The sequence below is a fragment of the Nothoprocta perdicaria genome, unplaced genomic scaffold (assembly GCF_003342845.1).
Source record: "Nothoprocta perdicaria isolate Ctin4 unplaced genomic scaffold, notPer1 scaffold_26, whole genome shotgun sequence".
In the NCBI taxonomy this organism is placed as follows: Eukaryota; Metazoa; Chordata; class Aves; order Tinamiformes; family Tinamidae; genus Nothoprocta; species Nothoprocta perdicaria.
This window is the reverse complement of record NW_020455488.1, coordinates 3,182,903-3,210,532: the sequence shown is the minus strand read 5'-3', so window position 1 is coordinate 3,210,532 and position 27,630 is coordinate 3,182,903. Positions and strand designations below refer to the sequence as shown.

The following is a 27,630-nucleotide window of genomic DNA, read 5'->3' as shown; positions in this document are numbered from 1 at the left end:
TTTCTCACATTTTACATCTCAAATCATGAATATGTTTTTCATGACTAATGAATTGAATAGATCCAGTTTCAGATCTGTCCTTAATTTCTCCTTTGTTCCTGCCTCAGCTGCTTTGCACATCTGCCTTTGAGCTGTCAAACACATTTTGCCTGTTGGTTTAGAAGAGGACAATCTCCTACTACCTTAGTCCATTAGACTGGAGGGGAGGGAGTTTTATTGGCTACCTTCCATACTTTAGTTTTAGTAGTCCCTGACCGCTGCTGCTTTTTGTAGTCCTTAAGAATGGCTCCTTTTTCAGATCTGTAAAAATTACGTCTATTAGATCAGCTAATCTGGGGTGTGTGGGGGGGATCCTTTGTTTTTGGTATGCAGATCGCAACAAAAAGGTGTATGAACTCCCTGTGTGTAGGTGGCCAGTAACTGCAGCTGCTGGTTCAATGCTCATGCCAATAGTAATAAATGAGCAAAGAAAGCTTGAGAAGGTCTTATCTAGCCTGACCTTCTGCACTTTTGGGCTTCATCCAGGGACTTCTGCATTTTGCCAGTACCTCATGTTACAAAACTATCTGGCTTAATTTAGAGAGGAGGAAAAAAAAGGACTCAATCCTGTCTTCTGCTAATTTGCTCTAGTAGTGTTGGGAGCAAATTAAAATGCAACTGATTGGAATACAGACTACAGAAATATCTAATTTGTGTTCTGCAGCACAATCTCTGTTTCTAAATTTTATTTCAACAGACTTTTCCGTAATGATCACTTGTTCTCGCGTAGCAGAATGGTACTTTTGTCACTATGTAACATGTTTGAGGATCATGTAATTTTTTTTTCTTTTTCAAGAGTGTGGCTTCTTGGTTCAAATTGCAGCTAATTGTCCGTTGTTTGGACTCTCCTTTTCCTCTCCTCTTTCCTCTTTTCCCGTAATCTGATTTCTTTTTTATACAAATACAGAGAGAGGTGGTTTTGCTTGTAATGGAACCTCTCAGTTGCTTCTCTAAAGTCCAAAGGACTTTTGATTAAAAAATCAATGCAGTCTGGGTTTGTACAAAGCAGTTAAGCGTAAGTGTTTTACTGTGATCTTCCAGGTACAGCTACTATGTCCTTTAATAAGTAGTTTGCCTTTTAGAAAAGAAGAGACAAAAGAAGATGAAATCAACTAGTGACTGGAGGGAGAGAAGAAACGCCATTCGACTTACCAACGAGTACACAGTAGAAACTCTGGTGGTGGCAGATGCTGATATGGTCCAATACCATGGTGCAGAGGCTGCCCAAAGATTCATCCTCACGGTTATGAACATGGTGAGTATCCCACGTCTTCCCGAAGGAGGAGCAAGCACAAAGGTCAGAACTGGCTTTCCTGACAGCTGATTGGGATATCACATTTTGGTTAGTCTTTTCTTAGTTTTTAGGTAAAACCCTCTTTCTTGCTTAGGTCTGATCTGAAGTATGAATGTGGGAATGCAGAGCTGAACCTCTGGCCATGTGAAAGTGAGTCTGGTGAGCTTGCTTCAGGCTTACGCAGTCTCCTTTGGCGTAATGCAGCTTACCTCAGCAAGCCCAGTGTTTTAGTTCCTGGTGCAAGACAGTACTGTTTTCAGAGGTGGCAGTGCAGGGGTCCTCTCCATGTGTAGCATCAACTGCTTCTGTGATTACTTTCAGTTCCAACTGCTAGGTGGAATGAAAGACCTCCTAGTGCATTTGAGATGTTCACAGGTCAGCAGGGCAGGTGTGTTGCAGAGCCTTCCCAGAATGGCAGCTTCCACTGCCTGGAAAACTTAGAAGGCCCTGAGGTTTGAGGAAGGATTTTGGTTTTCTTGTGCCCCATCTGTGTGGGCCCCTGTATTTGATGAAGGACATCACAATAAATAACTTAGTTAAAGCTAAAATTACCATTTTCCATTTAGAAAACATGCAATAATTCTTTAGGAGCAGTGTTTTCTAGTGTTTTCTGTAGTGCTACTGTTTACTTTGGGAAAGAGATTCCCAGAGTGGATAGATAGTTTCATCTAACATGACTTTTTTGAGGTTGCTGAAGACTTCGAGGGGATGTTTGTTTCATGAGAGTAGTTTAAAGTCAAAGATTTTAATAAGATTTTTTTTTCCTATGGGCCATTCTCATACAGAAAGTGAAGTTGCTAGAGACGACAGTAAAAAATCTGACTTCTAATTAGAGACAAGTTTTTTTTGTGTGTAATGGAAATAGCTGTCTCCCTCACTGTAGAAAACACTACAAACTCAGCACCAAACTGCTGGTCTGTGCAAGTTTTGGCCGATCTCATTCTCTTCCCCCCGCCGCAGGATCTTGTGTGCTCTATGTAGCAGCAGTCCCAACACCTCAGAATAGTGGATGGAGTTGGACCTTAGCAGCATCCTGGAGAGTTTGCAGGGAGTTTGCCAGGAGTAGGTAGTCTTTTGAAAATGCAAGTTCATATGAAGTAGGAGTGTAAAGGTATTAGCTGTTAGTATTAATGTTCAGTTTCAATTGACACGGGCCACAAAGCCTCTGACAGTGCCTGCTCACTTGCTTGTTGGCAGCTGTAGCAAAAACACAGTAGCTCAATTTGTTGTGGATGCTGAAAAATCACCTCAGAGACAGCAGAGGTCCTTCCAGAGGCACTTGCACAAGGAAGTCTTGGAGGAAGCTTGGGTTCCCATGCCCATGTGATAGTAGCATTCAGGGACAGTTCCTTCTCCTGACTACTGCACTGCTGTCATTTGGGAGCAGCAAATTGGCCTGGAAGCAGTAACAGTTCTGCATGGTAACCGACTGGTCACTGTTTCCAAAGAAGAATTCCGTGATGGATGTTTTGTGCAGCAGGGCTTTGTGAGAGCTCTTGTTCCTTTAACAAGTGGTGGCATGAGGCAGCCTCCCGAGAGTGAAATGCTTCACTGATTAAGCTGAGAGTTAGTTTAATTGCTATTTTTATTTTTCCCCCTCTTAACAAGCTGCTTATCTGTCTGTCCCTTCTTCCACGTCTTGTTTTCTGGCATGCTGTGCAAATAACCACTTATATAGTGACAATGAAGTCCTGTTATTTATTTCAGTTGGTTCCTAGGAAATGTCTTTTTTCAAAAAACCCCCCTATTCTTCTGACCATCAGTTCAGGCTTTACTGAATTTCTTGAATTTAAGGGTGCATTTACTTGAAGGCACAAAAGCCTCAGTCTTCTCAAAACTATAGTCCCCCACCTAGCACAGAAGCACCAAATCTTTCAGTGTAACCATTCGTGCGTATCTGCTGTGTAGCTTTATCAACCTGCGAAGATAGTAGGGCTGACAGACCAAGTCCTAAACAAAAGGTGCCCGTGAATAACTGTTGTCTGCCCAGACCGAGGAGCACGACAGAGGGTCTGGGAAAGGCCAGCTTGCCAGGTGGGAGTGTGTGTTTAGGGAGGTGCTGCTGAATGGGTTGGGTCACCTAAACCCATTTACTGAACAAATAATGAAGCTTAGTTTCCAGTGCATTAGGCTGATGGACTTTTAAGCTAGATCCTGATGCTGCAGTGTGAGCTCACCCCTTTATTAGACACTGGAGAATATACATGGGAGAGGAGTCTTGGCTGAGGAACACATTTGTCTGACATCTTGTAAGGTGCAAAGTCCAGCTGAAATGCTTCCCACTGTTAAGTCACTGGTCCTGGGGGTTCATCCATGTGGTATTGCTGATATCTGATAACATTTGAATTTATTCAGCTTTTCAGCCGTGAGAAGGGCACTAGAAGAGGCGCTGTCCTTTGGCCACCTCCATTCTCACATTAATAGGAACATAATTCTTCAAGCCTCTGCCTTGGTGACAAAATTGGTTATGAAATTGGTGAAATTAAAGAGAATTTTATCATTGTTTGCCTTAATGAAAGCAGCTCAACACCCCCACATAAGATGCTGAAGAATAATTCTGAAAATACATTTTAAGAGGGAAGATAGGCCAATTATGTGATTTTACGTAGGCCTAAATAGAATTCTGTGCTCTGCAGGACTCTATTTCCTAAACCAGTCATGGTGATTTTGTGATTTAGTTTCTCACCTGTAAAATGGGGGCAGAGGGGTAGTGTGACTCGAACTGCTTTGGGAAACACTGGTGACATCTCTGGTGCAGGATGGGTTGTGCTCTTTATGTCTGACCAGTTGAAGGCTTCCCTGCTGCTCAGGGCCTTTGTTACCCACTTGCCTCCAGAGGGGTTTGCTGCCCTTCTGTGACTTTGTTGGGGCCAGAACTTGCCCTGTATTAGGCTTTGCTTATTCAGCTACACTGCAAGATGGCAGATTGCCTCCAAAAGAAACCAGAATGTTAATTTTGGCATGAGTGCCTGCATTTAAGCAAATAGAATATTACTGGTCAGGGGTTTATTAACTTAAGTCCTCTCTGTAAGCCATTACGTTTACTGTCAAACCACAAAACAAGCATTAAGAGGTCCTATTAATGCATTTTATATTTATAGATATTTTAAATAAAGTGATCTGCCTTGAAGTATTTAATACCTATTTATGTTACAGGAATTTCTGAAGGGGGAGGAAAAAGACAGCATTGCAAAATACAGTTTTATTGTTCCTTTGATAAATGAGAATCCTAAAAGAAGAGCAAAAAAAGCCTCCTCTTGAGTAACAATGAAGACACAAAGCAAAGCAACTCTGTTTTGTGACCCAGAAATAGTAGGTACTGCTTCACCTAGAAAATGCAGTATTTTTAGTGATATTCTGCAATTTTAACCATCCCCATGAAGAGCTAGCAGATTTTTGATCGAATTGTCATGCTAGAATTATAAGCTCTTCCATTTAATAAACTAACATTTGAAGTCGTAAGAGCTTTTTCTAAGACCATGGAAGAATTTCCCTCTAAGGTCCTCTGTAATGTATGAACAGGAACAAAAATGGCTCTTAGAGCTTAGAGTTATTTTCTTTAAGTCTCCCCTTCTAAAATGAAATATTTTCCTTATTTCTGGCAAGGTAATTGAATCAACACATTTTTCCCAAATGAGACATTCCTGGTGGCTTTGTGATGGTGTTAAAATATAAGCTGATACAGAATTAATGTCCAGTGCCACCATGTACTTCTGCAGCTTTAGATAGACAATGAGTTTGTGGGTATGCTGGAAGCAAGAGCATGGATATGGAAAGATGTTAGCAGAATTGCGGAAGTGCAAAGGTTGAGACTTGCCTGCAGGCCGTTTGGAGAAAGAGTTACTGTGCCTGGAATTGGTAAAAACAGGGATTTGCTCATTAGGGTTTCAGTAGGAAGTACCTTGTTGATCCCCTTTTCCAGGTAAAGGTAAGGTCTTTTGGTATCGCTGTTCTTCACAGTGCTGCAGTGTCCGCATTTCACTTCTCCTATCACCTTTGCATTACTTGACATGAGCCCATCTCCTGTTTCCTGCTGTCGCTCTTCCCCTTCTTCAGTAATTCTGACCTCCCTGGAGCAAAGTGTCTCTGTGGCAAATCGTGCTTGTGCTTGCTGCCCCTGTCAGTCTGTTCTTGTCAGCTCAGCTCATTGCACTCCATCCATCTGGAGGCAGCTTGCATGGATGGTCTGTTTCTTAAAAAGTCTTGTTACTCTTAGGGCTTCCTCTAAACTGAACTAGGAGACAATGCTTTGGTTTTCTCTAATTTCCCCTGTCTTCCTGGGAGTCAGCTCACCATAGCTGCCATTTTGCACTCATTTCATGCGCAGGTTCCTAGGGATGAAGCATGTGCAGCCTTGCCAGTTGACTTCTGTGCTTTTTCCCGTTGTTTCATGTTAGTCCAAGAGGAATCATCCGTAAGGAAAAAAGAGGTTTTCTCTCCTTGTAGAAAGGCAAGCTGTAGCAGCCTGTTGTGGGGATGGTCTTCCTTCATGGCCTGTGCTTCAGCTTTCTGGAGGGAGCTCTGTGATTCAGACTATTCTGAAGCATAACTGAGATCTTAGACTCTTTGGAGAGGTCTGCCCACAGTCTTATTTCTCCTATTCAGAGCAAGGGGACACTGTTTTCAGCTGTTACCTACATACAGAGTTGCAAGTATTGCCTCTGTAAACGTGCAGAGCTTACTTGGCAAACCAAGTCCACGCAGACTAGTCCTCTAAGCAGTCAAGGGCAGAGATGTCAGAATTTCCAGGACTACAGGATAGTGATTGAAAATCACTAATTTAAAAAAAAAAAAAATAATTCTAATTCTAGTTCTAGTGCATTTGGGGGTTTTGGAATTAAGCGTAGCTCTGTTTTGAAGTTAACTTTTCCTCGGAGGAGGGTAGAGCAGGCAGGGGTGAGTTGCAGTGTTAGTTCTCCTGCAGCTGTTGCTAAGCTGTGTGATTTAGCGAGAAAGCTTCCTGCAGCAGCAAGCAGTAACTTGAAGTTAGCAATCTCTCAAATGCCATTAAGAGGGATTTTTTATTAAATGTAGTCAGGAATACTATGATTTATTCTCTGAAGCCTTCCTTTACACTCCAGCTCACTTTTCATGCTGGATTTTTCCCTTTGAGAGCCTTCTTCAAGAAACAGCTAAAATCACATTTACCACATACCTAGGTCTATATTGATGGATTTGCTTCTTGGTGCTCTTGAGGGCCGGCACACAAAGGCTCAGGAGCTGCCATTGATAATAACTGTCCTTATGGAATTTTCATGGTGGGAGCAGCAGTGTAAGGGAAAAGGGTATAAAACTTTGATCAGTGCCTGCAGGTTTCTCTTTCCTCTTGAGCAGTCCCAAGAGAAAAATTTATGTCAACTCTTGCCTTACAAAGAGTCACGGAAGAGCATCTGTGTTTATGTTTACAAGAAATAGGTAAGAGAACCACCATAAGTTTACCAACGCTTCTGCTGTCCAAATGTCATCCAGCAGATGAGACTCTATGGAGGCTCTCCTCAGAGCGCAAGGCCTTTTTTTTTTTTTTAATAATAAAAGGCAATTCAGCCTCAAGATCAAAATTGGTGTTTTGAACTCTGAAAAACACACATCTCCCTCCACCTACCTGGGAAGTGAAATTACAAAAATTAAACTGAAGCATTTTTAGTTCCTTTTTCAGCCCAATTCCTCATGTGTAGGTTGGCTTCATGCATGCTGGGGCAGGTCTGGACAGCTCCTGTCAAGACTGCAGTCCCTTCCATGTCAAAGGCATAAGGAGAAAGAAGGGCAAGATGAATGGGGACAGAGGAGGAGAAGGATGGTCTCAGCTTGAAGCTTTTCTCTTCTCTGGGGCACTCGGTGCGGTAGAGCTTGTTATACTTGACTTTTTACCACATCACTCTGTGCTTTCGATGACTGCTCAAAGAACAAGTCAAGAGTGCAGGAGCGTGTGTTGGGAAGAACCGCCAGAGCTCGTACTGCACTTTGGCCACATCTACAATTTGCACATCCCTTCCATACAGCCCGGTAACCAAGAACCTCCCTTGCTCTTCCAGCCAAGCTGCTCTAAACTGTGGTGATAGCCTAAAACAGAGACCTTTGTATTTTGTTCCATGGTAGAGCTCATCAAAGCATTAGTTGGTTTCATGCAGCTGGCTCTTCTCCCAGTTGTCTGATTTTATTAAAAGCTCCTAAAATACCCCAAAATGTTCTCTCTACCCCTCCCCCCCAAATGGTCACAGCAGCCTCAAGGGTGTGATGCACTTGGAGGCTGGAGGAAGAGTGGTCCATAGTACTGCAAATGGGAAGGGAGTTGTCTGTGAGTCAGTCTCCCTGTTAATGCATGTTATCCATGTGGCAGGAAAACTTGAACATCTGCACTAGGAAATCCCATTCCTCCTCCCCCAGCACCAATTATCTCAGTCATCTCACTTGGTGCTCTTAGCTCATGTTGTGGTGATAGCTACTTGGATGAGTCTTGGATGTCTAAATAGCCTTGACACTCCCATGTCTGTGAGTGATGGTGTCCTTGAAGGCTGAGTAAAAAGGATGGAAGGTAGTTGTTGCTGTTTTGGAATCTGATTCCATGCAGGACATGATCTACCTTGCATGCAGGCTGGCTTAACATGGGCTGTGTGCTGCCAGAAGAGCTGTGAATCACCTGTGCTGAACTCGAGTTTCTTGCTCAGGTCATTTAAGGGTTGATCTTGTTCTCGCTGAGGTTCCTTCTAGCCTTAAATGCTGTAATTCAGGACAGTTTGGATTTCTCATTTAAAAGGATAGCAGTTTCCACAGTTCTTAGTGCTGAGCAAGATGATATGCTATATTAATGAAAAATYTGATAATGAGGTAAACAATCTAGTGCATGTAGTGGTGAATATTTCATTGTAGGTCTCTAACTGATAGAGCTGAACACACCGAGAATATTTTGTAAATGAGTTATCTTTAGTCAGAGAAATTGCGACATGGAGTTGGTTACATGTTAACTCTGGAACATTTTGAAAGACAGGCTTATTTGTGGGTGGAATAAATAGTTCTCACTTGAATCCGTGTTTCTGCATGAGACTTTCCAAAGTGCTTTTTGCTGACTAGAGACGCAATAGAACGGTCATTGAAGGCAGATGAAGCTGAAGATGTCTCCAGTGCCTGTGTTCGAGTGCATTGGCCGCACTGAAGTAGGACGGTCGCTTGCGCCAGCCAAGGCTTTGTTAGGAGAGGGACAGAGGCTCTCGTTGCTGCTAGGCAATACAAACTGCCCTGCATCTGGCGCCCCTTTGGGCTCCGTTTAAGAAAATAAGGAAGCAAAGTTTGGATAAACACGCAGAGTAAAGCCCCTCTTGCTTGCCTAGTGTCTTTCTGGATTAGTATCTGGTTGCTGCTGCAAGGGGGGACCCCCTCTTCTGAAATCACTGATGGATGCATGTATGGTAAAAGGTATCCTGGGATGGAGGGAGGGCAAAAGTAAAGAGGTCTGACAGTTTCCAAAATGCTGGACTTCAGCAAATGCTGAATTGCTCTGCAACTGGCACTGTCAGTGCAAGATGTTTGTTTGCTCTAGTGGAAAGACAATCATCACTTGTTCAGTTTAATGATAAAGACATAGATAGTGCACATTTATGGAATTCTCAGAGCCTAGTGCCAATCTAGACAAATCAAAGGGATCCATCACAGGGACCTGGCAAATGTTTCTTCGTCCCTGATGTGTTACGTGAGAGAATGACTCGGTTATCAAGATACACCTTCAACCCTCTCAGCTGAGTGTCCAGGTCTGCACTGAGATACATCAACTGTCAGAGCACTGCCCTGCGAGAGCCGAGTTTATCCCCCCAGGTCTCCAGTGAGTGAGGGGCCTTTGCTGCTCTACCAACCTCCGGCAGAGCTGAGTAAATAGTCCCAGCACTTGTGTGTGTTTGTGTACCAGCTGCAGGGAAGATAAATGACTTTCTGTGCTTACACTGAAGGTCAGTGGGTCAAATACTGAGTAGTGTCTGTCTTACAGTCTGTGCCTGGATTAAAGGAGACATATAAGTGTATGCTTAAATCCAATCCCAAACACTAAAGTGCTTAAGAACGTTCTTAGAGCAGGCACATTCTGGATCATTTGTACAAATACGAAAAATGCCAACATTTGAAGATAAAATAGCGGGAATACGCTCATGTCTTGAGTTTGTTGAAGGAGAAGCGAGATGAGCTGCAGTATTGTATTTTTCCAAGCTTCTGTGATATTTATAACCAAATGAGATGTACATAATGATTATAGTTTATCTGGGCCCAAATCCGGTTGCCATTAATGAAGAGCTTTTTTACAATAATGGATTTGTTTTTTTTATTTTTGACTGAATAGGAAATGCAATATTCATCCAAAAGCTGTTATGTGGTATTTTAAACCTTTCTAATATCAACCCCTCTCTCACCTTTTTTTGTGTAGTCCAGTCAAAGTAGTTAAATGGTGAAATGGATAGAATAAAATTCTGGCAGCAATTAAAATCTTATGTTCTAACCTATAAAAATGAGGTGAAATATCGGAGCTGGAATGCAAAATCTGGAGAAAGTAGCAAGGTAGTTTCCGGTGCTATTTTTGTATTTCCTGAGGCTTGTGTCATTATGTGCAGCCTTATTACTATTCTCATATATGATATGAAAATAACAGAGGGAAATTGCTTTTCCATTCTATTTCCTGAACTCTAAAACACACCGTTATTTCATCTTGCATTCAGATATCTCAGATATTTAAATACCCCAAATCCATATACTGGTTGGATGCTTTGCAACGTATGTCCAGATTCCCAACACTCCAGTTTGTTTGGAGACCCTTTGGAATATTTTACTCTTGCATTGTTTAGTAGTTGTACTTTGATTATTCTAGTTCAACATATACTGTATATTCTTTCTACAGTTAGGTTGGAGGTGTGGGATTTTTTTTGCTTTGTTTTTCTTGTTTATTTGCCTTTTTTTTTTCCCTCTCTGTTTTTTTGCCTGACTATGAATCTTATTTGAATTAGTCAGTGACTGGTCACTTGATGAAGCCAAGTGTAGTACTGTACTAACAACTGCACAGTACTTCAGTACTTTTGCAGGTGTCTTAGCTATCCTCTAGTATGAGGAATTGCTTGCCTCGTAATATAGTAGCTCTTAAAAAAATCTTTCTTGAGTGTAGTAACATCATCCATGTGTTCTTGTTTTATTCACATCTTGCACAGATGGAAATATCTCACTTTAGTTCCAGGAACAATAAGTAACTATCACTAGTTTTTGGCATTAGTAGGGACTTTTTTTTTTCTCTGAGGATGTTTGCTTTTTTTTTTTTTTTTTGACAGGTGTACAACATGTTTCAACATCAAAGCCTTGGAATTAAAGTCAACATTCGCGTGACCAAGTTAGTCTTGCTTCGAAACCGTCCTGTGAGTCCTAACTTGTTTTTGCTGCTGTAGCTTCATAGGCCAAGCAGGRTTCCTGGGCTGTATGGGCAAGAGCTAGGGATATCTGGCTATATGTTACATACTAAACATAACTAGTGCATGCCATACTATACTGCCTCTCGTTTCTAGTGTTTTATGTAAATGCCATGACTAACCTTTCTTCTTTTGAATCCTTTCCTTTCCAAAAGGCAAAACTGTCTATCGGGCATCATGGAGAGAGGTCTCTGGAGAGCTTCTGTCACTGGCAAAATGAAGAGTATGGTGGAGCAAAATACCTTGGCAACAACCAGGTTCCTGGTGCAAGAGATGACACCCCTCCTGTGGATGCTGCTGTTTTTGTAACCAGGTATAGTGAGTCAGGATTTTATTTTGACCAATACTGGGACATAGTCAATGGTGGAATTTGGTCCACTAGCAATTCAATAAAAAGATCCATGGATGATGATAAATTTGCTGCTGCAAGCTGTCTAGTGGCTTTTCTTGTTTCTGTGTATTTGTTGCACCAAAGCGTTTGCTTTGAATCCGAGTGTTACTATAGTCATAATCATCTGAGGGCACTTGGAAGGCTTTTTTGTTAGCTGAACTCCTTTAGCTTTGTGAGGGGGAAAACGTTTTTGAGTAAAACTTTGTTTCCCCTCTAACTTCAGTACTTGAGCTCAGTGACAGAATACAGTGCAAATCCTCTGTCCTCACAGTCTGTCAAAACATTGAGTAGCAAAGCCTTGGCCTTTTTAAATTCATTACATACTTTAGCATGTAAATTAAAATTCATTGTTGATCACTAATAACTAATAATTAGAGTGAAAACCAAAATAGCGTGAATAAGAGGGATGCTGCATGTGCTAGGAAAGATGCCCCTTCCTACCCTGTTTCCCCAATTTGAGACAGGAGCTTTCTGTGCTGCAATTCAGTGTTGCTTCTCATCCTTTTTCTTTTTTCCCTTGCTAACAGTGAAGGTAAAATGCATGTTTTTTGACTATCTGCCATTCAGATGGTAATCATCTCTTGGTTGCAAACTGCCCATTGGTGAGTGTTGTGTGAAAGTGGACTGCATAGCTAGTGAGCTTAGCATGGGGCCCATGGAGCTCATGAGAATGCCCATTAACAAATGTGTGCAATTCCCCTAAATCCTTCTCTCTCCTCTGTACCCAGTGTAGTCCAACCAAGCAGTAAGTAGATACTTAATGTTTTAGACAGAGAGAGTAGTTCTTTTGAAGTGAATGAGCTGCACATCCTGGTTATAGTCAAGCATGTGCTTTATTGGATCATGGCCTAAATAAATAACTTAACACTTTTGTTAAATTCATCTGGGCATCCAGTTGTCCTGCATGACAAGCCAGTCGTACAGAATCTCTTCTGATGTGCTCTAAGCTCGGGGTGGAGGGAGTGAGCAGAGCATTTAATCTGGGCATTTTCTCTACAACTTACGAAATCGAATGCAGAATGTCAGACTGAGTGAGTTGGACTTGGGCACTTGAGAAAGAATTGTAGGGGTGATCTCAGGATTTGGTGGATTTGGAGAGTTTCACAGTCAGAATGGCTGGAGAAGTACAGCTTCGGTAAGGATAGAAACTGGGCTCAGGTTCTGTGCTCAAGTGTAGGCCAGGCACTGCAAGTGCTGTATAGAAGAGCAGCTTTTATTCTGTACGAAAGGCCAGCCCTGCACACTGGTCTCTCTTCTTGCTCTTTCTAGTCAATATAACCCATTCAGGGAGATAGACGCGTGGTGCTTCTGAATGAATGTATAGATGTGCAAAGTCTTGCTTGCTTGCAAGTTTCTGGCTATACTGATTCCTCTGTCTGTTACCTTTATGACTCAGGAGGACTGAACTGATCAAAAAATGTCATTTGAAGGTTAATGAGGCAGCCATTGAACAGAATATTCTTATTCATGTTGCACAGTTCCACTACTGTCCTCCTTTCTTACAGGAAGGACTTGAATTGCAGAATTTAGCTGAGCAGAGTTAGATATTTTTTTCCAGTTTGTGTGAGCCAGATGGAAGAGAGGAGTTCTGAGTTATTCTTTTCTGGCTCTTTTTATTGAACGACAAAATAACCCCCCAACTTATTGTCATTTTTTGAGATATTGTTTAATTCTGCTAATGAAAACACTCTTCATAATACGACAAGTGATAATAACTGAGAATTTCTGAGGTCCCTAGAAGTGCAGAGCGAACACAGTGCTTGGTTCAGCCAGTAGCTGAAAGTGAAGATTTTATTCTCTGTTCCAGCCTGTGATTTCAATACATTATCTTGTACGTAGCGTGATAAGGTCAGATTTGGCCTTGGATTTGAACTGCAGCTCCTGTACTGAGAGTTCTGTTCCTTAAAATATACTGCTAACAAAACTGTAGTCTTTGTGATAACATCCATGGCATATGGAGAGGATTCTTAAGGCATCTTTATTTCCTTAGAGTATCGTTACAGTATCATTTATGTCAGCCCTGTTTCTTTAAAAACAAGAACATAGCAAAGCTGAAAACATTTCCAAAAAGAGTCCAGTGAGTAAATCTTTTTAAAGAACAGTTTCAGTACCATGACAGGGCCGTCCTACCTCCCTGGAATGACTCCTCCATAGAGGAGAGGGAAGATGTCTCCTGGTGCCTTTTGGAGTCTTCGGTTTCCCCTGAGATTTCCAGGGAAGGGGTGGGAATTTCTTCACTAGGTGTGTGAGATGGGATGGCTACTTGCTTTGGGAAGAATACTAGAGACCTGCCACACATTTCAGGATTTTGGTAGAAGAGCCAAATGAGTTTAAAATGTACTCTAAGTTGTGAACCTGTGATCACTGAGTAAAGATTTGCATTTGGCATTTGTTTGACCACAGAATTTTGGAGTAAACCTTTTATAAAAGATCAGGAAATGTTGAACTCTAGTGTTTTGGAACATGTCTTCAGAATAGAAGGGCAGGGTCTCTTGAATTTGTGTTTAGGACGGTTTAGAGAGTAGACTAGGAAGGTTTTACAGTTGCAGACCCACCTGCAGTAAATTGGACAGCTCTGTTCAGCTCTTCTTGCTGTCTTGTTCCAAGTTCTTCCATGAGCAGACAGCATCAGGGTATTCTCTCTGCTTAGTAGAGTTGGCAGCTTGTGCTGGCTGACGTACAGGAGCCCAGCGTCAGGGCATGGTGGTGACTTCTCTGGGAAGCAGCCCGAAACTGCCAGGCACCTTTGAGTGCAGAACATGAGTGCAAGGAGCAAAACTGGCTGTGCTTTATTTGCTGGGCTGGCGAGCCCCTGAGGAGAGATGCTTTTCTAGCAATGGCCTCCTGCCATCTGCTAATAGTTCAGCTATCTGTTGTCACAAGAAAAGCATCTGTTTGATTTACCAGTTTATATAACATGCTAAGTCCTTAAATAAACCTCTGTCAGATTGGCCCAGGGAGCTCGGCGTGCCCGTGCCAACTCTGGCAGGAGATTCTCAGTAGTTGACTTCGGAATGGCTGGAACGCCAGGGTGTCGAGACACAGAAAGGCTTCCGTGCAAAACTCTGGGGACCGTGTGTGGTCACTGCTCCTGATTCTGTGTTTTTCCTTATGATTTTTTTCTAATACTTTGGTAATTGCTATCATAACTTTCCACATTGAAGTACAGTTAGTTTTTCAGGGTCGTCTGAACAAGAGCTGTTACCAGCTCTGTTTCCTTCCTTCCAAGCCTCAATTACTTGATTTGTGGTTTTGTGGTTGTGTGAAGATTCCATGCTCATCAGCTGGAGCACTGGGCCTTAAAGCCTTTCTCATGTAAAGCCTCCTTTTGTATTTCTTCTAAGAAAAAGGTATTTTCAGTGCATCTCCATTATACCCCTTGTGAAACTCTTAAACTCAAAATCCTATCTGTGACTTGCATCTTTAGTGTGCAGCTTGAAATATTTATTAATATGATTTATTCACTAACCTCTCTCAGCGTGAGGAAAGCCTAATCACAGAGATTTCCCTTGGGCCAAGGAACTTTGGAATTGTGCTAGCATGTGTGATGCTTTCTTGCAGCTCCTCTTCAGAGTGAGTGGCACTGCAGAGCGTGTCTGGTAAAGAATGCTCCTAAAAGTTCAGTGATGACTAAGTGCTTACTGAAATACACCCAAAACAGTATTTTAGTTATAAAATACTTTTCCTTCCACACTTGTAAGTGTATTCCATTATGAGACAATAACAGTTTTCTCACATAACGTAGTGTTACTCAGACTGTAGGCTTTAAGGCTGTTTTTGTTCTGTTTCTATAAAACACGCAGCACGTTTAGCTGAATCCGGTTCACCTAACTCTTATCTGTCAAATCCTGAGGTCTGCTTTGTTTTTCCCTGCTTGGTTTTGTTTGTCTTTCTGTATGTCTGGCTCTGCTTCTTTCTTGTCTCTGCTTTTCTATTTCAGGAGAAAAAAAAATTGAAGGACTGAGAGTTTGTGGATTTGTGGGTATGCATGAGCCAGCTTATGTCTTTGGACTCAGCTCAATGTCACATGTCAGTATCCCACATGTTCCCTCCTCCTGTTTTTGATGGTGTTATTGCATCACTGTATCTGCTGCATTTTATTACAGTTGTCTAGTGAAAATGCTGGTTCAGCTTTAGTCCAGTTAGTGTGGAAGTCTGACCTCACTGAAATGAGCCAGTCTCATGTGATGGGGCAGTCTTTGTAGGATAAATATTAAGTTGGTTACATTGGACAGCAATATGCAGAGCTGATCAGCTTAATTGCTTGTAATCTTGAGTAGCAGTCAGTGCTATCACAGTGTAAATGGCACAGCAGTTAAAAACCTCAACACCCAGAACATGAGTCATGCAGTGCTGCTTTTCCTAGCCTCAGGTTGGGGGGCACAGGATACACTTCACCTCTATTCTGTTTTTCTTTCTAGGACAGATTTCTGCGTACACAAAGATGAGCCTTGTGACACTGTGGGTAAGTCAAGGAAGGAGGGCAGGAGTATTTTGATGGCCAGCTCTATGTGGAGAGGACTTTCCCAGGCAATCATTCATTTCTTGTTTTGTTCTAATGTGCTTTTGTTATTCTAATTGTCTCTACCGTGCAAATGTGGATTGGTTGAAGGGGATAGGAACTATAAATAAGTCATGAAATAACAACTCCTTTTAAGCAGTGGAACTCTCTGAGGTCAGGAAGTAATCTTAAGCATATATACTTAGCAGGAGCAGATGCAAAGTTAAATAATTGGAGACCAAGAAACTGTCTTTTGAATGGCAGTATAATGCTCCTTTCAGCAGTCTCTCACCCAAGACAAGACTGGTAACTAATGAAATGTGTTGTAAGAACCTGTGTATCATTCCCAGGTCAAGCAGGTACTCGAACACAGAGCAAAATACTTCTTTGTAGGAAACCCCAGTTGAATTAAGTCTTCTTTTCCACTTTCTACTTCTAACTTCCTCTAATGATATCCAAGTCCAGGATACATGATGTGCTTGCATTCCACACAGTAAATATCTTGTTTATTTTTGATCTAGGTAGCTACAGGTTCCACTGCATCACTTCTCCTAGTATTTGTTTTAATTACTATGATAGCAGTAGTATTTGGAGGCAAAATTCAGCATCTTATCCATGATTATTGTATTTTTATTTATAGCTTCTTTTCGTTTATGTTCTGTAAACCCAAAGTGAATCCTGAATTTCCTGGGTTCAGAGCCCCCCATTCAAGACTGGGGAGGCTGCACCACTAACAAATAATAGTGGATGAGAGGCAGTTTGAGGGGAAGTGATTGCAAATGTCCCAGCAGCATCTCTCAGCCTACCTTAGAAATTTTTGAAGAACTATGCTGGTACTGCATCTCTTGCTGTTGTTTCCAGAAGCTAGTCAAAAGATTGACATCGCATTTAGTCTTGAAAATGATTTTTAGATTACAGCATTTTTCAAAGTTCTCTTTATTCACCTCATTTTCATTCCCTGCCTATTAAATAAGAAAAGTGTGATCTCAGCAGATGCATATGTATTTATGTACCCTCTTGTGAATGATGTTGTCCATTGCTGTCTGGTAAACTGCCATCCTGTAAAGGAAGAAGCATTTTCCCAGTGAGCAGGGACTTGTCTAAACTAGGAGACTGAGGCTGCTGATCTGTATAAGCTAGAGAATCTGGCCTCTAGACTCCTGATTTCTATTCCTGGCTCTGGCATAGACTCATTGTGTGACATTTGGCAAGTCACTTAAATTCTGAACGCCTCTGTCTACCTCTCCGAAATGGGGATTTTGAGTGCAAAGCTACAGGAGATTGTATGGCTTAAGCAGTTCTCATATAAAGAAGTGTGATGTCCTTGAGCCTTGCAATATTAAGTCCGGAGTCTAATGTTGCTTAGTCACATTTAAAAGAATATAAAAAAATCCATTAGATTATACTTACTGAAATAAGTACTGCAGATATGGGCTTTTTCAGTGACAATACAATTTTCTTTGGAGAAAAAGCAAAGCAAAATTTTCCCAGTGAAAGTATTGAGCCCCAGCTGTTGCTTGGAAGTCGGATTATGAAATCTAAATGATTTGTAAGAGATATTCATTTCTGCTCAGAAAGATCCATATTGAAAAACCTATCTGGAATCTTTGCTTGCCATGCAGACGCAGAGAGAAAACAGCAGCAGGAGGTTTGTATTTGTATTCTGGCAGGGGCCCCTTGCTGAAACCAGTTGCTCTGGGGACTCGATTCAAGTTTTCTTGGCTTAGCTGCCAAGGTAGCGTGGAAGGTTACATAATGGCTGAAACAAGCTCAAGAAAATGTGAAAATACATAGGTAAGTCTTTCTAGGGTGATACCTTGCTGACTGTGTTGAAGAATAGAACCATATATATTTAAGAAATAGTTTGCGGATACTCATTGCCTTCTTGGCTGTGCAAGTTAGCCCTAAAAGCAAATGAATTCCTACAGGAGGGGTAGAAGAACCAAGCAGTAGGCCTGCATGCAGCACGCTTGCAGCAGTCGGGTTCCACCGACCGTGGGTCCTAGGACCTCCAGTACCCTGTGCAGTTTGAGCACAGAAAGCTGCTTTTTGCAGCGCAGCCTCGAGGCACTCGCAGCAGTGAGAAGCTTTGCAGCCTGCTGCCGCTCTCAGACTCATCTCTCGTGATGCAGCTTCAACCAGGTCTGCCGTTTCCTGCAAAGGAATCTTTGTTCCAATCAAGCTGCCTCTAAGCCGGCCAAATTGCGAGTTTAATGTCTAACTATTAATATCGGGCTGCAGCTTGGAGCCTTGCTCGTTGTCAGAATCCAACCTTCCTGTGACATAAGCAGATTGAGAATGCCCCTTTCGTTCAGTATTTCCACTGTTGGTGCCAAATAAGCAGCTTTACGGTTAGTTAGGAATGATCCTGCATATTTCAAGGCAAAGCTTGGCCTTGATTCCTCAGTGTACATGTTACCCCAGATCCAGGCTGAAGCTTCCCTGGATTCAACTAATAATAAAAGTGGGGGCAGTGTGGAATTGGGAAATGGAAAATGAGAATGTGTCTTAAATATCCTCAAATTGCCCTAGTTAAAAATGCCTTTACCTCTGCTGCAGTCACATGTGCTTTCTTTGTGGCTTGATGTTTTGGAAAGGAAAGCAGGCTATAGTGTATATGCTGCAATGGGCAGGTTTAGTTAAAGGGAAGAGCTGCTTGGAGAAAACTGAGTAGAAGCAGCGGAGGTAACTGAGAAACACAGCTTTCCAGACTGTCTCCACAGGTGAAGCAATGTGCCGTGAAAAACATTCTTACCTCCTGGCTACCTTTAATTGACAGACCCAACCCAAAGATACCTTGTTGAGAGAGTCCTGAAGGTCACAAATCCTTCTAGAATGTGTCTGTTTTTCTTGCATCTTCAAAATGCTGAAATCTCACTGGAGAAGTGAGAGTTCTGGTTTTGGCTTTACTCCTACACTGCGACTGTGCAGGTGACATCCTGCTCTTCTGTCATTTCTTCCTTTCAGAAGCGCATAGAGAGGGGTGGGTGAAAAGTCCTGTTGCAGAGATGCAGGGCCTGGTGCTGTTATCCAGTTTCCCTCCCTTGATGGCTTCACCCTGGCTACTGCTTATGAATTTACACTAGCAGTGACTTTGGGAATATGCCTGGATTTTGCAAGTGGGATGTTTGCTGTATGTGTACAAGCAAATTTGATTGTTCCAAATTCTGTGCAAAACATCCTGAACAACTTTACCTTTTCTTTGCTGATGCAGTTGGGTTGTTTCCTGTCTCCGCAGGGTACAGGTCTCATCAGTGTATGTACGGTTCATTTAAATCTTCCTTCCTAGGTAATACTGATTCCAGTCTCCTAATATTGTCACTAATTTTGTCCAGTCCTAATATTGTCACTGATTCCAGTCCCCTAATATTGTCAGCAGAGAATTAATCCCAGAGGAAAGGGGAAAGACTAGTTGGTGTGATGTGAGTGGAAAAGAAAAGGAATTCTCACATTAAAAACATTTTTCCATAGTGGTTCATGTTGAATGTTTCTGTATATTCCAGGGCGGGTTTTAATTTGAAGCCAGAATAAACAGAAATACCTGCTGCTTAGAACAATTCATTAGAGAAACAGTGCCTGGCTTTAGTCTTGCTGGGACCGTCTTTGCGACCAAAATCCAAAACAGCTCTGTGCATTAAATGAATGTCCTGTGGGTTAAGATGTCCCCTTAAAGGGACACTGTTGATTTGGTTGGTTTTGGTGAAGGAAAGGGATCTCCCAGAGCTGCAGGACCTTTCTGTGGGTCGGGGCTGTGCCAGGCCGTGGCGGGTCCTGTTGCTGCCTTTGTGATGCCCAAGGAGGCCGTGGGGCAGGGCCTGCAGGTGCACCTTCATCACCCGCAGGCACCTCCTCCCCGCAGCACCCTTCCAGCTTCTTGTCACCAAGCAGCAATCTCTCCTCTTCCCAATTCCCGACTGAAATCTTGTGTGCCAAGTGCCTGTAATACAAGATTGCATGAGTTTTAATAAAGCACTGGATGAGCACAGCCTCTCCAGTAATCCCAAATTCCCATCCTCTTCATGCCTTCCTTTCTTGTGCTGACCGCCTGGTGCTGGGACTTGGCTTCCACAGGGCTGCCTCATGTGCACAGGCTCCGAGCTGGGGACCCCAGGAAAACCAGGTTTTCATTGGACTTGGAGTTCTGGTACTGACTGCAGTGGGATCAGGATTCTTGTCTTGTTCTTGGGTAGCACATAACCCAGTTCTGCATCTCTCAAATGAACGGCCTGAGTTTGTTTCCTAGAGAGATTATCGTGGTTTGGATGCTTTGGACGTAACTTGGAAAGCTTGATACCCTGAGGATGATTCTTTGTACTTTCTGGAAATGATTTGTTTTGGGGCATCCAGAATCGCTGCCAGATTTTGAAAACCTTAACAAAAAATGCTAGTATGTGAGAACTAGAAAGAAAAACCCACTAGTAACAACAGTGAAGCCAACCAGTCTGCTTTAGCAAAGAGAAGTAAAATGGAAAAGACTAGAAAGACTGTATGTCCATATGCACACCAACTATTTTCCTTCCAGTCTGAAAAAAACAGCGCAAAATAGGTATCTGATCAAGTGCTGATATTTTAGAGACTGACTTTGTTGTTATGAAAAGTGAGGCACTTGAATTTCATTTGCCTTTGGGTTGTATTGCAGCTCATTTAGATTTATCTGTCTTTATCTACCAAGGGCAGTTGTGGATTCTTCAGCTCTTGGTTTCTTCTAGGTGTGAAAAATTCTTCATGGAAGAGTTGCCATAGCCAGGTGCAAGCTACTGTGTTTAGCTCTTATGTTATATATATTTTGAGGCCATTTTGTAGAAAAGATCAGTTCTGAATGACTGAATGAACAGTCCTGAGACTGAATGATCAGTTCTGCTCGGTACCTGGGCCTGCCTTTCCTTCACCATCAAGCTTTTACTGGTAATTAATGTTTGTAGATACTTAAGCTGTCTGACTCACTGAGATACATACATAGTATTTGCCACCCATGAAGTGGCATGTGCAAAATCTCATCAGCATTACCACATGTGTTTGTTCCTTAACATATCTTCATTTATCTTAAATCACATTTTTTTTCTTGCTTCTTTAGACTTTTCAGTCAGGATTTAGTCCATATCTTTTGTGCAATTCCCCCAAGGTTGGTGCAGGATGTGGAATCTTACCTCAGCTGAAAACTCAGCCTCCTGTCGTGGTAGGAATGGTTTGTGGTAATAAGCTCCTATAATACAAGAGAACAACTGTTTCAGATGCATGAACAGAAATCACAGTATTCCTTTACCAAGCAAAATACGAGTAAATGACCCACAGTGTGTCAGAACTCGTGTTGTGCAGGGTGGATGCCGAGTGCTGCTTGACTGGGAGCGTCTTTGGAAAACGCACTTGCTAGAAGAGTTGTGTTATGGCACTTTCCCATCAGGTATTCCTTTTGATTGCCTTTGTGAAAAGGGTTGCATCAGGAGGGGAGACATTTGCTATGGCTCTGTTGATACTTACTCTGATACTCTTGATTTTCTTCCTTCAATTTCAGCTCACTGTCATAACTTGGTATTAAATCACTGCTCAGTTTGACTGGTACAAGTGAAAACGTGTACTGCATTCCACTTCAGGGCCGCTTATGTGTGTATGATGTTACACAGACATGTATACTGTAAAGCACCTGGGAATTTTAGTCTCTTAGCTTAAAGGCTGTATATCTGTGTAAGATGTTTCCTCCCCACCTACAGTTGCCCTTTGCTTTTGCACTTGGGGTTGTGCACGTGCAGTCGTTGTGAGTTGAAGTGCTTTTTGTTACTGTTTTCATTAACTATCCTGTTACGCTTAACATTTCCCATTGAATTTATCTGATAGTGTCCCTCTGAATGAGCACAGTATATTTTCTTGCTAGCATGGAACAAAGAAATCAAACACCCCCTCCTGCTTTTGTGCAACATGTAGTTTGTATGTTTTTGGTTCACCTGGTGTTCTACACTAGAACTTGTGAATTAGTTATAGCTGCCAGATAATTTTCTCCATTGGTTGTTTCTAAATTAGAGCTGATTTATAGGACTCTAAGAACCAACATTTTGCTGATGGGCAAATTCCATTTGATCACAATTTGGAGATCTCTGCTGTTTATCTGAAAGTAGTGCTTGTGTTTGCAAACAGACAAGCTGAAAGCAGGAGCTTAACTGATGTCCAGCTAAGCACACACTGCCAGAGAAATGTCAAGAAAAGCTCTGCAATTGCTTCTTGCTACTGCGTGTGTGAAGCTGAGAAGTCATTGAGGCAGCATTTTATTTTATTTGTAAAAAGGCCTTCTTGATGTGGGTTTAAAATAATAGCACTTTTCCTTATTCAGAGCACTGGGAGATGGGAGGGGACACAGCAAGGACCGTGCTGGCCCCCGAAGCTGCAACCCAGCTGCTTTTATCCAGGTGTCTGCTTTATAGTGCCTTTATCCTTTGCTGCCTTGAAAACATTTCAGATAACTGCTATTGTTTTCTTGAGCCTATAGCTAAAAAAACTCAGTGTGTAAAAAGATCTGTACATGGCTTTTCAATAGGCTGCAGCCGTGTGGAGTAGCAGGGCATGGAGGCATTCACTGAAACATTTGCTCCACTGAGTAATCAAATAGAAGCCTTCCAGTTGCACCCAGGGCATGTAGGAGTAAGAGGCAAATGAAGGACACTTGCCTACTGTGCTCTCACCTTTCTTTTGCTTGCAGCTGGCAAGATTAAATGCCATTTTTAGAGTAAATTTTAAATAGTGCAAAAATGAGATTTTACTAGTAATAAAACAACACGGAGAAGTGTGCTTAAAATAAAAGCGAAATCTTGTCTGGTAATAAAATTCCTCCAGAGGAGGCTTGCATGGGCTGATTTTCATTTGATTAATGATGTGGTATCGTGACTAGTATAACACCCTACCTATTTATTTGGGAGAGGTGCAATATTTTGACCTGGGATGGTAGTTTAGAGAGGTAGGAACTGTTTTGTCCTTACTCTTTGTTTCCTGGTTAGATTGATGCAGAAATACTTGAATATGTCTATGCATGTTTTTATGTTTCTGTGCCCTTTTATGTGTATGTATAGAAATTTTGATTTCTGTACTGTCTTCAAAAAAGACAGTAATCTGTCTTCAGATTTTAACTGTATTCAAATCTGTACTTGGAGGAGGAGGGGTTGCTGTCTTTAAATGCCTTGCAGAATACTTGAAATTTGAGATACCTAAACTAGACCAGATTCTTCTTAAAGACAATGGATTTTCCTTATCAAATCGTGCCAAGTTAGGTAGAAAGGTGACAATAGACAGAAGTGATATTTTTGCCTGTCTCATTTAGGTGTATACATATAAAAAACAATTAAAGTCACTGGAATTTCACTTGAGCATAGGAGTTCTCTTACTGTCAGTAGTGGATCCTGTCATATATAAGTGTATATATGAGAGAGGGAAAGAAAAAGAAACCCAACCTGGTATCTTTCTCCTGCTGTGTTTAGTTTGGAATTACCCTGGCATTTCTACTTCAGTTGTGGTTGTGAGTCAGCAGCAGGTTCAAAATATTTGTTGGTTTTATGTAGCTGGTGCCATACATTTATGTGTAGTGATTTTGACTGATCTGTTTGCATTAAGGCTCCGACAGTAATTAGACTGCTGTGTACACATTAATGTTCCACTGAGCATCCGTTTGTTGGTTTTCATGCCATCCATCAAACCCTAGTGCATATAGTAGTACTTGCACTGTAGTAAACAAATGGAGTAAACACTGGAGCTTTTTGTAAGAGAAAAAAAAAAAAAAAAAAAAGGAAACAGTGTGTGGATTCTCTCTTTACAGAAAAGTTAAACTGATACTTCAAAATAGGCCTATCAGTGCAATCAGATCCAGGGCTCTTGAAATGAGGGAAAACTAAGAGACTGCTAAGTTTTGCTTTGGTGGGTTTCCTGCAGCAAATGGCTGGGCTGTTTTGCAGTGAGATGGGCTCTGTGACCCTCTGGAGTCAGCCAGTTGCTTGTAGCTTTCTTGAAAGGTCATTTACCTTGCAAGAGTCTGATAACCAGTTTACTTTGGTTTCATGTCTGTTCCTCCTAGTGTCTGTCTTCCTCCTTTGATGTTGTGTCATCTCTCTGCCGTATTTTTTTCCGTATGTTCATTTGTCTCATTTGGATCTTCCCAGTTTCCCTCCTTCCGCCAGAGAATGACACAGACAAGGGACATTGAGCACAGCCACCTTGGGTGCTCGCATGCTGTGCCGCTTCTGAAAGCGGGGAGCGGGAGCTGGTGCTGGGAAGGCCGAGGTGCCCTCAGCTCAGGGTGCGGGCCTGGGCACTGAGAGCATTTAGGCCTTACCGTGCTGGGCCTAGCTCTTGGGGCTGCGTTTATTGTCATACAGCAGTATATTTGTTGGGATGATTAATTTCCTTGGGATTTTCTTATCTAAATGACTGATCTAAGTGAAAGAGAGGATTGTTATTCTTAGGTATAGGAGGGAACTGTATACGTTCAGGTGGTGCTAACATGATAATTGTGATACTTTTTGGTATCTCAGTGTTTGAGAACCATCCTTGCATTTCCTACTTTTGTCTTCACTTTTTTATATATATTTATAGTTTTACATGTTGCATTTTCAGACATGGGAAAGCTGCAGTCCTTATTTGTGCAATGAAGTAGTGTGTTTACAGAGATGCCGGTGTTGAACTTGGGTCTTTGAACCGCGGCGTGGTCGATGGACTGAAGTAAAAAGGTTCTGACAAGATGCAGCCTATTGGAGGTGGGATCAAAATAAAATGAGCCAGGAAATGGCTTAATGTTCCTTCCCCAAAGCCAGTGGAAAGACTCCTGGTGATTTCAGTGGGATTTTGATCAAGTCTCTGGTGATTGTGATACCTGGAACAACTGGATTGGGTGTAACAGGTATTTAGTATGCTTTTTGTCATGCCAAGAAGCTGCCTATCTGAGGGCCGTGCTGCAGAATGCATCTCATTACCTGGCAGCTGTCAGGGGCTGCTCTGCAGGACACCAGAGCAGCCTTGCACAAACACACACGATCTGCCTAGCTTGGAAGTGCAGCTGTTGCCACTGCAAATCCTTGCACAAGCCACTTGCCGTCTGGGGCTCGAGGCCTGAGATCCTCCCCCCCAAAACCCCAAGGCCGTGCGTTGCTGTAGGGCCGCTCGCAGTCGCAGAGCCTCTGTGAGCCCCGCGTGCTGCCCTAGCTGGGCTCAGACTGCAGAGGCCTCAGGACTGGGACTGTGTCTTGACTTGTGTCAATAGAGGCACCAGAGACTCTTTTTTATCAAGTTGCTCAGCAAGATTCTTACAAATTTATATTTTCTTCTACAGGAGATCAAGTTTGAGCATGTGAGTTTCTTTTTTACTAAGTATGGGAAAAGCTTTCTTGTGCATGTGTGAATTTCTAGCTAGCTTGTGTTACTAAGTTCTTTAAAGCTGGCATTTTATTTCTAAGCAGTTTGGATAAGGAGGTACCAAAGAAAATAGATTCAGGATACATTGCAAAAATTGCTTCCAGATTCATTGTCTCTGGAACTGGCCACTGGTCTCTTTTACTAGGTTGATGTTGTGATGCTGTTTGTAGCTACATCGAGCACCATGAGGGGCAGGTCGGAATGGACACATCTGGGATGTCTTTAGGATGAGACTGATTGCAGCCTAATACTTTTATTAGGCTTTTACAAGTTCTGTTAAGAATAGGAAACAGAGCACAGGGTAAAGTTTCCCTTGATGTCTTCACCAAAGGATGGATTTCATGCCCCGTGTATACATCAGAACCACTGTTCCCAGGTGGAAATGCAGATGTGTAGGAAATCCTCAGTTTTGTAATGTTTTTTGTTCTTTATTGTCACCTCTTCTTGCCTCATGCTGTCCCCTTGTGCCAGAACAAATACACCAGCTGTGCCGTTGCATGGAGAGAGAAACGGAGCCTTGGCTGCCTCGGTGGCCTCCTCCTGCCCACCGACATGGAAGGGGCATTTTTGCTTTTTAGTCCTGGCCCTAGGGCTAGTGGCTAGTGCTGTGGTGTTAGGAACAGCCTTGATGCTTGTCACACCGTGGTGCCAACTTCTCAGCCCAAGCTCTGACTTCAGCAGAGTGACTCAACCCTATAAATGTTATCAGGGACTGAGTTTAAACCCCAGATTTGTCAGTTTTCTCAGCTCAGGCTGTGCGGTTAAATCAGCACTCAGTAAGGAAAGGAAACAGAAGGACTGAACCAAGAATTGCTAAATAAGTTTATCAGTATGTGTGTTGGCTGGCAGCTTGACAAGATGAAGCCAGGAGCCTAGACGGCCCAGCAAGTCAGGATGTAGGGACTGTAATTGAGAAGTATCACAGAAGCAATTTGGAAAAGCATCTGTTCAAAGTTTGATTACTGTGAATCATCGTGTTCCGCTGGCCTGCTCTGCTAGTCGCCTGAGCAGCTCCTATTTTGCCAAGAGAACAGCTTGACACGCATGTGGTGCCTAAAAATAAAAATACACTTTAAATATAAGCATGTTTCAAAAGCGTAGACCTGCTCACTGCTTGAGTAGTAATTGTTCAGTTGTTCTTTAAGATCATGGAAGGAGCTGGAGAGCTGTAGAAGACTGCCCTTCATTAGGAGATAGTGTAACACCTGTGTCACTAGAAGCTTCCCCTCTCAGCAGGCTATACCAAAATTCTCCAGACTGTTCAGGATCCTTTTTGTGTGTTAAACACGGAGCAGGACGTGTTGCAGGACTGTTGCTCTTGCTCATGAGCTCCCTCCTGACCAACGCCACGAGGTGGGATAGTTCCATGGCTTGGTAAAGCTTCTGAAGCAGTTAGAAGTCCTTTTTGATTTATTTGAATAGCTCCATCGATTTCTTAGTGTGTGCAGTTATGAGAAAAAAAGAACTGGAACTGAATGTTGGACTCTGACTGTTAGCACTTAGAGCAGATGCTGTTTGGTACAGAGGCTCCAAGTATTTTTTTCTGATTTATTGCCAAGTCTGACCTTGTCCTTTCATTCTGGAAGGGAGATATGGAAGAATTTGAGGGTTCCAGGATCCCTGCTGCGACGCTCCATGTTCTTTGTTTAGCAGTCTCATTAAAAGCTCTGATTTGATCTGCCTTTCCCTGTGTTCTGTCTGAACTTAGGCCCTTTAATGAAGCAGATGGCCTTGACAGGCTGCAGGGATGAACTGACAAACTCAAACCTGGAATACACTGCACTCACCTGAAAAAGCGAAATGAAAATAGCCTCAAGCTGATTTTGGATCCTTGGGCAGTCTGCAGAGCTGCAGCTATTGCAGGTAGTGCCAGGGTTGATTCTCTTTTTCTTGGAGGAGTGTAACCTTCACATGACGGCTCCCTGAGAAGAGCTTGAGTGCTAAGGGCCTGACACTGATGGACACGTGGCAGAGGGGCTGCCATGGGGCATGGTAGATCTCAAGCCCTTGTCATTACTGATAGTGGAGTTGATGTCAGTTCTTTTCTTTTGGTGAGTGTTTATTTCCTGAAAGATGCAGCTGAGGAAGTGATTGAAGCAGTTCTTGAATTCAGGCTTATTTCATGAGATAGTCTAGGTCAAATTGAAAATACTAAAATGGTTAAATTGTGGGGTTTGGGTTTTAGTACCATCCAGGATGATTCCTGAAAGCTGGTTAGAACTTCAGCTGTCAGAGTTCTCTCTCCTGGTCAGGCAGACCAGCATGTGAGAGATCTGGACTCAGTCTCATCCTGTCTTCGTACCAAAGTGAAAAGGCTGTTAGTCATACGAATCACAAACCTAGTGCTGCATCTGCCTGTTGCCTTGTCTTCTGCTTATTATCAAACTTGGGGAAATGTAAACCATACTTAATTCTGCAGCAGGCTGTAGAATGGACTAGCAGCTGCATCTTTGCAGTGCAGTCTCCATGCACTTAACAAAATGAGATCAAAAGAAAAACACTTAAATTCAAATCCCTTTCGAGTCCTCAGCAAGGGTGAGTTTCAACAGCCTGGTTCCAGGTCCCGGGCTGTAGCTTGGGTTTTCAGTTTCCT

At 42.4% G+C, this 27,630-nt stretch overlaps 1 protein-coding gene across 1 annotated transcript in view; it reads left to right on the top strand.

Moving 5' to 3' along the window:
- ADAMTS17 (ADAM metallopeptidase with thrombospondin type 1 motif 17) overlaps positions 1–27,630 on the top strand; it is a 148,025-nt gene that overhangs the window by 10,627 nt on the left and 109,768 nt on the right. The window contains exons 2-5 of the mRNA XM_026040591.1: positions 1,110–1,294; positions 10,627–10,710; positions 10,917–11,074; positions 15,574–15,617. Coding sequence (XP_025896376.1) covers positions 1,110–1,294; positions 10,627–10,710; positions 10,917–11,074; positions 15,574–15,617 — 471 coding nt within the window. The remainder of the gene's footprint in view (positions 1–1,109; positions 1,295–10,626; positions 10,711–10,916; positions 11,075–15,573; positions 15,618–27,630) is intronic.